This window comes from Rhincodon typus, chromosome 21 (genome assembly GCF_021869965.1).
Source record: "Rhincodon typus isolate 14 chromosome 21, sRhiTyp1.1, whole genome shotgun sequence".
Lineage (NCBI taxonomy): Eukaryota > Metazoa > Chordata > Chondrichthyes > Orectolobiformes > Rhincodontidae > Rhincodon > Rhincodon typus.
This window is the reverse complement of record NC_063352.1, coordinates 47,565,164-47,576,159: the sequence shown is the minus strand read 5'-3', so window position 1 is coordinate 47,576,159 and position 10,996 is coordinate 47,565,164. Positions and strand designations below refer to the sequence as shown.

The 10,996-nt window shown below is 44.1% G+C and overlaps 1 protein-coding gene across 1 annotated transcript; it reads right to left on the bottom strand.

Annotated features, from left to right (window-relative positions):
* Window positions 1-4,931: 4,931 nt before the first annotated feature.
* Window positions 4,932-10,120, bottom strand: LOC125485695 (tripartite motif-containing protein 2-like). The gene is made up of 2 exons (XM_048609786.1): window positions 10,043-10,120; window positions 4,932-6,110 (listed from the first exon to the last, which is right to left on the bottom strand). The coding sequence occupies exon 2, from the start codon at window positions 6,087-6,089 to the stop codon at window positions 5,004-5,006; it is 1,086 nt and encodes a 361-aa protein (XP_048465743.1). The 5' UTR covers window positions 6,090-6,110; window positions 10,043-10,120; the 3' UTR covers window positions 4,932-5,003.
* Between the last annotated feature and the right edge of the window lie 876 nt (window positions 10,121-10,996).

Below are 10,996 nucleotides of genomic sequence, written 5' to 3'. Positions count from 1 at the left end.
TACAGTAATATTGTTTGTCTGCAAAGTCTGCAATAAAATCTTAGCTTCTTCAGCATTGACATGAAACCAGAGGCTTCCCTTTATAAACAAAATGACAGATTCTTAAAGAGCCTTTGAATAAGCTGTGACACAAGCAAATCCAATAAAAGGTGAAGATCTCCCAGGAGCTAGGGATCTGCATACGCTTTTACCTGTACTCACATATTGCAGTAAAGGTCATTGCCTGCAGCGATATTCTATAACTGCTGTCTTATCTTGTTTTGTCATACACAGTCATTTCCACTATCAGAAAAATGTGGGGGAGGGTAGTTTCTGTAGCTCACACTCAAACTCAGGTCACCCCTGCAACCAGACTGTACAAGCAAATTATGTTAGAATTACCAGAGTCCAATAACTTGTAAAAATGAATTTGCACCTCCAGTTAATAGCTGAATGGAATGGCATCACAAGATTTCACTTTTTAAGATGATTACTGTAACAAATGGCCTAGTGTTATTAAAAGAACAAAGAACAAAAAATTACAGCACAGGAACAGGCCCTTCGGCCCTCCAAGCCTGCAGCGATCCAGATCTTCTATCTAAACCTGTCACCTACTTTCCAAGGATCTGTATCCCTCTGCTCCCTGCCCATTCATGTATCTGTCTAGATTCATCTTAAATGACGCTATCGAGCCTGCCTCTACCACCTCTGCTGGCAACATGTTCCAGGTATCCTCTGCATAAATAGCTTTCCATGCATATCTCCCTTAAACTTTTCCCCTATCACCTTCAAATCGTGACCCCTAGTAATTGAGTCCCCTACTCTGGGGTAAAAGCTTCTTGCTATCCACCCTGTCTATACCTCTCATGATTTTGTAGACCTCAATCAGGTCCTCCCTCAACCTCCGTCTTTCTAACGTAAATAATCCTAATCTACTCAACCTCTCTTCATAGCTAGCACCCTCCACACCAGGCAACATCCTGAAGAACCACCTCTGCACCCTCTCCAAAAGTCCACATCCTTTTGGTAATGTGGCAACCAGAACTGTACGCAGTATTCCAAATGTGGTCGAACCAAAGTCCTATACAACTGTAACATGACCTGCCAACTCTTGTACTCAATACCCCGTCCGATGAATGAAAGCATGCCGTATGCCTTCTTTACCACTCTATCGACCTGTGTTGCCACCTTCAGGGTACAATGGACCTGAACACCCAGATCTCTCTGTGCATCAATTTTCCCCAGAGCTTTTCCATTTACCGAATAGTTCGCTCTTGAATTGGATCTTCCAATTATTGATGAAATACTATCAAGTGTACCTTACCTCATAGAATCTGGGCAGCATAGGCAAGTTGGGCCAAAGGGGCCTGTTTTTATGCTGCAGACCTCTATGACTCCATGAGATGTACCTTTATGCTGGAGGGGAGGGCCATCCTCTCATTAGTGGTCCCTCACAGACACTGATGACTTTCTTCCACTCTCGGGGAGAGTGCTAGGTGGCTGTACAGACTGAGGGCAGCATGATACCAGATGCTGCCAGTCCTGTCTGAGGTTGTCACTCAGGTCAGTGCAGTATCTACAGTCTGGAGGAACACCCAGCAATGCCATAAGAAGATGCAATGATCTTCTCTACCACCAGCTCTACTCCCTCACACTCACTGAATCTCTTCTCCTGCATACACCTCCCAACAAGTTTCTCACTATCACATATAACATCTTCCCTCACTCGCTCTCACACATTGAACTCCTTCCACCGCATGGCCTCTGCACCTTCTGCTCACTCACTCACTCACTCAGGACACCTCATCTATTTTCCTCCTCCACTTAGCTGCACTAATGGCTGTGCCAGAAATATTTATCCTAATCAATCCTTTGTCTCATTCTAGGAGAAAATGCCCCAAACAGGACAGAAAGAGCCAAAACAGATGTTGGAGTGATCAACATTCAACTCCTCACTCTCCATGAGGAGAGAACCTTTATGGCGACCACCCCGAGGAGCTGCCTGACCAAAGTCAAGCCCCTGAACTGATATTAGACAATCCCTTTGACTTACTGTGCCAGGACCCTCTGACTGAAGCATATCTGCCTGGATTTGACTGAAGCCTCCTCCACTTGAGACATGGCCATTTGTCTAGTAGTCAATGTGTTTGTCACATAGGCACCTTGTAGTTGTGCCATTGGTATAACACGATGCCACACAACAACATGTCCACCCCCTTGACTGACCACTGCTGACTTCATACTTTATACATTTATACATTTATACATTCACAAGATGAGGATGTCGCTGGCTAGGCCAGCATTTATTGTCCATCCCAGAGGGCACTTGAGAGCCAACCAAATTGCTGTGGCTCTGGAGTCACGTGTAGGCCAGGATGGCAGTTTCCTTCCCAAAAGGATACTAGTGAACCAAATGGGTTTTTCCTGATAATTGATGATAAATTCATGGTCATCATCAGAGTCCTGATTTTTTTTTTTATTGAATTCAAATTCCACCATCTGCCATGGCAGGATTCTGAACCTGGGTCCCCAGAACATTAACTGGGTCTCTGGACTAACAGTCCAGTGATAGGTCATTGCCTCCCCCAGATAACCATAACAGGCTGCCTGGTTTTGTGTCAGTACTAAACAGCAAAGTAAAACAGAAGGGCTAGGAGCCTTTAAGCTCTAGTTGAAGGGGCAAAGTGCAAAAAGACAAGGGAAGGAATGTCAAGGATGCTGTGAGCAGTCACTGCAAATTGAATGAGAACTAAGAGCATGGTTCCCTCTAATTTTATTACCTGCAAATCTAGAGGTCAATGCCACTGTCAGTGCGCTGATTCCAATTGCTATGTGGAATATCAGAGGATGTATGCAGATTACAGGGAATGCTGGATAATGAGGAGCCCTGAGATGCACCCTGGTCCAATCCACGAGGCCAGGTACTTGCCCCTTTCTGCACAAAGTGACCACACAGCGCCGATGCAATCAAAGGTGTCAGTGTCCTTTAAAGTGCAGCATGGCATTGCAGAGTTGCATGGGATGTGAACAAAAACAAAGTTGCTGGAAAAGCTTAGCAGGTCTGGCAGCATCTGTGAAGGAGAAAACAGAGTTAACGTTTTGGGTCCGGTGACCCTTCCTCAGAACTGACTGTGGCTGGGAAAACGTCAGTTTATATGCAGAAAATAGGGAGGTGGGTGGGGTAAGGAGTATACGATAGGATAGAGCCCAAAGAGAGAGAAAGACAGTTGGACAGACAAAGGAGTTGCTAATGATCAGGCTGGGAGGGTGAATAATTGTTAATGGGGACTGTTAGTGACTAACAACAGCGGGTGTGTAATGGCAGGCTATGTGGTAACAAGGCCTGGTGTGTGGGGTCGGGGGCTGGGACATGGGAAAGTTTAGGCCCTAAAATTATTGAACTCAATATTGAGTCCGGAGGGCTGTAGGGTCCCCAAGCGGAAAATGAGGTTTTCCTCCAGCTTGTGTTGGAGCGGAAGGTTAGGAGGGATGGTGAATACCCGACAGGAGGTGGGGGGGGTTGGGGGAAGGGATAGAGTCAGAGGGAAGGTGAGGAGAGGAAGGTTCCAGAGGGCCATGGGTATTTTTGAGTTGTTGCATCTTGTGGGCCTTGATGTCTGAAAGGAAAAGAAAAAGTTTCTTGTTAGCACGATGAATGAGCCGGAGGATGAAGTGGATGCGGAGTGGTGTAGCCCTGAGCCAGCACGTTGCGATGCTGTTGGAGAGAGAGGTCGAGACTGTGCATATGACACCACATGGCACTGAGTGTACATCTCAGGATGCGGCGAGAGCAGCTGTCTGTGGAACGTTGAACATCACGGAGATATCTGTGATCCTGGGAGGATTCAAAACATGAGGCATGAAACTTCAGTTGGAATCCACGTGGGGTGAGTCTGAGCCAGAGGCAGTCACTGAGGAATGTGATATGGCTGTGGAAATGAGTTTTAGCAAATACCTGGTCAAACACCAGGAGTGAGAGTGAAATTAATGTCGGTGGGCAAGAAGAGAGATTGGAACGGAAATCAATGCATGGGATGTGGATCAAAGACGTACCATGAGGGTGCACTGAAGCTGGTACCTGGCTGATACCACTGTCCATGCCTAGCAAGTGCATACAGTCACTGCACATGGAGCACGCTCTGTCAAAGTTAAATGGGGGTCCATTCAGTTATCGGACCCTCTTAGTGTCTCAAATGTACATACAGTAAATATAATCTTGTAAAAGTAAGAAAAGCATTGGGTTTGTTTGTTCTACAGAGAGTAACACAGCACGGAAACAGACCCTTCAGTCCAACAGTCCATGCCGACCATAATCCCACACTAAAGACAGTATAGAATTGAATTGCCCTAGTCACTATGTGTATGTATATAAAGATTCTTTTTATGAAAAACATAGTTTTTAAAATAAAACTTTTAAAAATTTTCTGTCCGCAGGATATCCCCCCCAGCGTGGGTATCTTAATGTTATCTTCCAGAGAATAAGCAATCTGAATGTCTCCTAAAGGTGTTTGAGATTAAAGGAGGAGAGGGTCCTCTCTGTGTCCTGTCTGTAACACTACAGTTTGTCCTTCAGAAGACCATATTGAAATGTGACTGTGGATTAACAAACACTGACCCCCAAGTAATGAACAAACTTCTATGATTAATTCAAGTGAGAGGCCTTAGAATTGGAACATGTAATACATTGATGAACACACCATAAGACAGCTGAAATAGAAACGGGAGTAGGCCATTCGGCCCCTCAAGTCTGCTCCTTCCTTCATGAAGGATTATGTGCAGAATCTTGAGCATTGTGACTCAAATGCAGAAAAATAATTTAGTAACAATTGATTTGTTGCTTGCTAAACTTTCCCTGACTGATTTGACTTCATCTTTGTAAGCCACCTCTCAGATTTGTATTTTCTTGGCTTTTTCCCTTACTGCCCTGGTATAAACAGTTCTTGAAAACAGCTCTGAAACATTTTATTACAAATACATCTTTCAGGTTTACCAATCTTGCTAGCGTCATAGCTTTCCTCTTAGTGCTATGTGTACGGCTTATGGTTAGATTGCCCAGTCTTCGTTGAACCACACCCTGTATTTACTCTGTACTTGAAGACTTTGATACAGTTATCTCCGGTATCCATTACAAATACTAGACCATAACTAGAGCAAGCCAAACTAGTAGGCTTCTTGAGGCCAACTGATACAATGCAAACAGGAGATCCAAACTTTGGAAACAATATCACATTTCTTTTCTGTTCATCCACCACCATGATGTTCCCCTCCTTGTCAGCACAGAGCCCAGCAGGATTTCCAAATTGGTGACAGTATTTGTTGCTGAGTGAGTACATTAGTTTTAGGTTGCTTCCATACACCTTCACATCACCACATTCTTCACTCACAATGATTCCACCATCATACATTGAAGATATGTATCTGGGCCCTCTTAGTCCTGCAATAGTCTGAATATGCTGCTGCCTGAAGGTGTGATCTACAGCGAAAATATGAACGCTGCCTCCGGTATAATCGGTTACCAGGAGTTTCCCAGAACGGTCAACTCCAATTCCTTTGGGGCAATTTATTTTACCAATTTCAATCCATTCGCCTTCTGAGAACCTGGAGTGAGGATTGAAGATCCGAACAGTTCCACCCACTATATCGGTCACAGCCACCAGTCCAGTTCTGGTCAGAGTTACATCTTCTGGAAGAAAGGGCTCCTTGCGTCTTCCCTGGTTCTGAACACAGTGCAATGACCGGACAACCTGACCAGATCGATTCAGTACGTGGACCCGTGGAGAGCTGACACTAACGATGTAAGTGGTGCCATCAAGACCACAATGGATCCCACTCAGACCATCTGAATGATCCCCCTCTGGGTTTGCAATTTTGTACTTCAGCCAATTCTGACGAAAGCGAACCAGATTTTCAATATTCTTAAGATCCCGGCAGACCTGCGATACTGTTTGTGACAGATGATTCATATGTTGTACGGTCACCATGCCCATTCCTGTGTGACAGTTTAGCAATGGGCTTGTCTGTTGTAAAGCACTCCCTGACTTAACCTGGAGCTTGTGCATTGTCTGCAATAGTTTCTCTTTGCGCTTTGAGGTTTCCAAGGAATGGTCCATTGTAATGGACTTGTTTTGCACCTGAAGGTTGATAGAAAACAAGCTGTTTTAGAATGTTTCTACACAAGACCTAGGTAATAATAGGTATCATAATCAAGCAAAATGTTCAATTTATTTCAATTTAAAGATTTAAAATGTATGCATTCAATAAAAAGAGAATAGATGAATGGAACTTCCATACAGGTGGATTTTACTTCTATTTTGTACATTTTCTCAGGTTGTTTTTAGTTAATCTACTGATAATCTATGACTGGATAATGTGTGTGCGGTCCTTCTGATGGGTTTTCTGACCTGTAGGAGAAGTCATTGTCACCATGTCATACTTTCCCTGATATTGTGGAACCAGGAACTTACCATGTCCATATTTAACTCGAGGATGTTGTTTACTCAGGGCGATGAGTTTCTACCAATGGATCTTCAAGTGACTGAACAGGCCCATTCTTAACCCATAGATTTTTGGACACATGGGATAGGACATCCCATGAGGGAGTGGGTTCTAGAGTCTGGGATTCAGTTTCTCTTCTTTCTTTCATTGTTAAGGTGTTTTTTTTTTTAATTCATTCATGGAATGAGGGTGTCACTGACTGGGACAGCATTTATTGCCCAGATGGCAGTTAAGAGTCAACCACATTGCTGTGAGTCTGGAGTCACATGTAGGCCAGATCAGGTAAGGATGGCAGTTTCCTTCCCTAAAGGACAATAGTGAGCCAAATGTGTTTTTCTAACAGTCGACCATGGTTTCATGGTCATTGTTGGACTCCTAATTCCAGAGCTTTTCTTTATTGAAGTCAAAATCCACCAGGTGCCATGGCAGGATTCGAACCCGGGTCCCCAGAACGTTACGTGGGTCTCTGGATGAGCAGTCCAGCAATAATACCACTTGGCCATTGCCTCCCCATTGGGATGCACAGTGCGATGCAGCTTGATAGACAATTGTCACTGTCAACTGAATTAACGGGGACAAGGGGTAGCTTTGGGCACTGTAGAACTAAATATAGCTTAATTGTTTGAGATCAATGGATCCATTTTGAAAAATAAATTGCTTCATTCCTATGAACTTCATCATAGTGTATTGTTCTGTATGCTTACATGTTTGTCCATGATGTACAACAAGAGTGAGGAAGCTATAGTGAATGGAATGAGGTCAGCCAAGTGGATCCATAGAATATGAGTTCCCTGATTGGGGCTGCTAACCTGGTCCAATCTGTGTGGAGTTTGCTTCCACCCTCGGGTGACTGTCTGTGTGGAGTTTGCACATTTTTCCCATGTCTGCGTGGGTTTCCTCCGGGTGCTCCAGTTTCCTCCCACAGTCCAAAGATGTGCACGCTAGTTGAATTGGCCATGCTAAATTGCTAGTAATGTTCAGGGATATGTAGATTAGAGGGATGGGTCTGGGTGGGATGCTCTGAGGGTTGGTGTGGACTTGTTGGGATGAAGGGCCTGTTTCCACGCTGTAGAGATTCTATGATGATTCTAGTCAGTAATATATTTCTATCTCCTTTCTTTGTAGAGAATATCTCTGATTCCCATTCTAGGTAATGAGGAGATACCATCAAGTCTGGTAGAATGAGAGGTCATCTCATTCAAATGCTACTCTGTGGATGCAGGAAGGATGTTTACCCTGGTTGGTGGTCTAGAACCAGGGGACACTGTCTCATAGCATATGAGTTCCCTGATTGAGGCTGTCAACCTAGTCCTATCAGGGAGCCCTGGCTGACAGATCTAAGTAGAAATGTCAGAGGCCCTTTAGAACTGAGATAAGGAGGAATTTCTTTACTCAGAGTTGCTGAATCCTTAAAATTCTCTGCCCCAAAGGGCAGTGGAAGTTCAATCATTGAATATATTCAAGACTCAACATATTTCTAAATTTTAAAGGTACCAAGGGCTATGGGAATGGTGGAGGAAGATGGTGTTGCGGTAGATCATCTATGTCGAAGGATGAAACCATGGAATATGGTGGACAGAACTCAAGGGGTTCGATTCACCAAAGTTGGCATGGTGAGACACGATGGAAACAGCATGACAGCTTTCTGGGTGGTGGGCATGAAAAGTAAATACTTAGGTTGGAATTGCACGTTGTGTAGATGATCATCAAATGAACTTAATATTAATGAAGTTGAGGGCCTTATCACAGGGATCTTTCAGCTAATGGGAACAGTGCAGGTTTCATTGCACGCACTCGCTGGAAAGAAATTAAACTGGCTTCAGACTGGTGGATGGGGGAAGGGGCATACAATAAGAAGTGAAGGTGGGGTAGAGCTCCTGTTGCCTTCCTGATCTAAGGTAGGCCACCAGATACACCATGGCGGCTTCTGAGCAGTTGCTCCCAATCTGCAGCAAGAAATATATGAGCTGATACACCTCCACCCAAGACCTTCACTGGCCCGAGGTCCACAAACTCAGCAGAGCCTGTTACAAGGGGTGGGGGCAGCCACATTCTTGTTGGTGCTGGCTGGCTGCAGTACCAGCGGTGACCATTTGCCTCCCGTTGGGGCTACTGAGATGGAAAAGCTGCCCATCTTCTCACAAGCCCTGATGACAGGTAGTTTGTTCCTTGTAGAGGAAGCAATTGCCCTGGGGAGGTCCCAGCTGGGACCAGTGGCACTGGTGAATTTCACTGTTACAGACAATTTTGTGCTCCTTGGAGATTTGAGCTAAAAATCTTCAGTTAGCAACTGGCAGAACTTTACGGCAACTTCGAAGGAAGATATTCAGCTTTTGGAAACACTGATAGGACAAGGACTCTAAAGAAGATTTTTTTGCCATCTTCAAGATGTGTTGACTTGTTCTACCTTTTACCGGATCTGCATCCTTCCCCTTTTTATGAATACAGGAAGAGCACGATTCTCAAAAGAGAAATCAGTAAACCTCCCCAACCCCCGTCATTTAATAAACAGCACACTTTAAAGGCCAATGAACTCTTCAGCAGAGCTAAGAGAAAAGACAAACAAATATTGCTCTTTGGAGAAAGTTCTAGTAAAAATGCACAGAGCTTGTCAAAAATGGCCATCCTGGGACACAATCCTGCTCTTCATACCATTACTTTAATGGTTGGAGGCTTAAAAACACAGAAGGGGGAAACAATAGTAATGATAAAAGGCCCCTTAAAATAACTCCACAGAGGCCAGTGTCCTGTTACCCTTTATTTAAAAACCAAAAGAACTGCAGATGCTGTAAATCAGGAACAAAAACAAAGTTGCTGGAAAAGCTCAGCAGGTCTGGCAGCATCTGTGGAGGAGAAAACAGAGTTAACGTTTCAGGTCCGGTGACCCTTTATTTAACCCATGAACAGTCCTTGACTATAATACTGCCTCATTCAGAGTCAGCTATCAGAGTGTCAGTATCTCTGGCATTTCTGTTTATATCCGTCTGGCAGGGCTCCCTGATTGAACCAGATTAATAGCCCAATCAGGGAACTCATATTCTATGAGGTCCATCTGGCTGACATCAATATAAACGATACATTCCTCCCCCTCTGTTTGTTTATGTGCAGTCAGATGGCCAGGAAATAGAAACTGGTGGCTGTGTACGGACAAGGTTCAGTGGCCATTTTCTGGGGCAATGTTACAACAATAAGCCCAAACCATAGAATCCCTACAGTATAGATAGAGGCCATTCGGCACATCAAGTCTGCACCAATTCTCCAAACAGCATTTACCGTAGCCAATGCACCTAACCTGCATATCTCTGGATTGTGGGAGGAAACTGGAACACCCAGAGGAAACCCACACAGACATGGGGAGAACATGCAAACTCCATATAGACAGTCGCCCGAGGGTAGAATTGAACCAAAGGCCCTGACACTGAGAGGCAGCCATGCTAATCATTGTGCCACCATGCCACCCATCTGAGTTTACACCTTTCACTACCTCCAAACCACCCACCCAGGCCTTTCTGTCAAATCTCTTTCACATTAAAAGTAACAAAAAGCAGTATTTACAAATAATACTTACAATGCAAAGGTCCAGTGGTGTTACCTGATCAGGGTTTCACTGTACAATGGACAATCTCCAGGTATGCGTTTGATAAGGGATAACTGATTGTATTAGAATACAAGAAAGAGCAACAGGGACTGTTTGTTGTTAGTGACAGAACAACAGTTGCCAAAGTGCTTCTCAACTGATTTACCTTGGAGTACACACTGCATATCACTCTGCTTGAAATCAAACATAGGTGCTAGCTATGTAAACTGTATCTTTGGTTACATAGCAAACTAGCAGAGCACCACACTTTGTTTGACAAAGGGAAAAGGATTAAATTTGTTATTCCGAGTAACTTTCTGGAAGTGACTAATTACATGCTTCCATGATGAATTTTATTCATGGTATTGAAATTTAGTTATAGTCCATCAGGTTTATTTGAAAACATTAGCTTTCAGAACTTGCTCCTTCCTCAGGTGTAGTCAGAGAGGAGGTATCAGGACACAAAATTTATAAATAAAATATCAAACAATCATACAACTGATGCAACTGTGTTGAATAAACCTAAAGTAGCTGGCTGACTCCCTCCTGTTAAATCCTTAATCAGTTCGAAAGGAGACACAGGTTTCGATTGATTAAAATGTGAATCCCAGAATTTCTTTCAAGTCACTGCCCAGAGATAACTAAAGGTTTTATAGTGTATACAAGAGGCGACGTCTCAGGTCTTGATCAGTCTGTTGAGCTTATGGGTGTGTTCTTTGGTCGGATTGGCAGGTAGTGTTCCAGGTTGCTCAGTTGTCGGTGCACTTCCTTGCAGTAGCCCATTCTATTTCGTGTGACGATGGCTCCTCCTTTGCCTGCTGGTTTGATGGCGATGTTATAGTTGTCTTGAGAGTACGGATGGTGTTGCGTTGAGCCCGGGTGATGTTTTGCGCTACCTTGTGAGTGCAGCTAAATGAATTTGGCGTTCACACAGTTCCTGACAGC

Coding starts and splice junctions, on each gene's coding strand:
- LOC125485695 (XM_048609786.1), bottom strand. CDS start 6,089: ATGGACCATTCCTTGGAAACCTCAAAGCGCAAAGAGAAACTATTGCAG.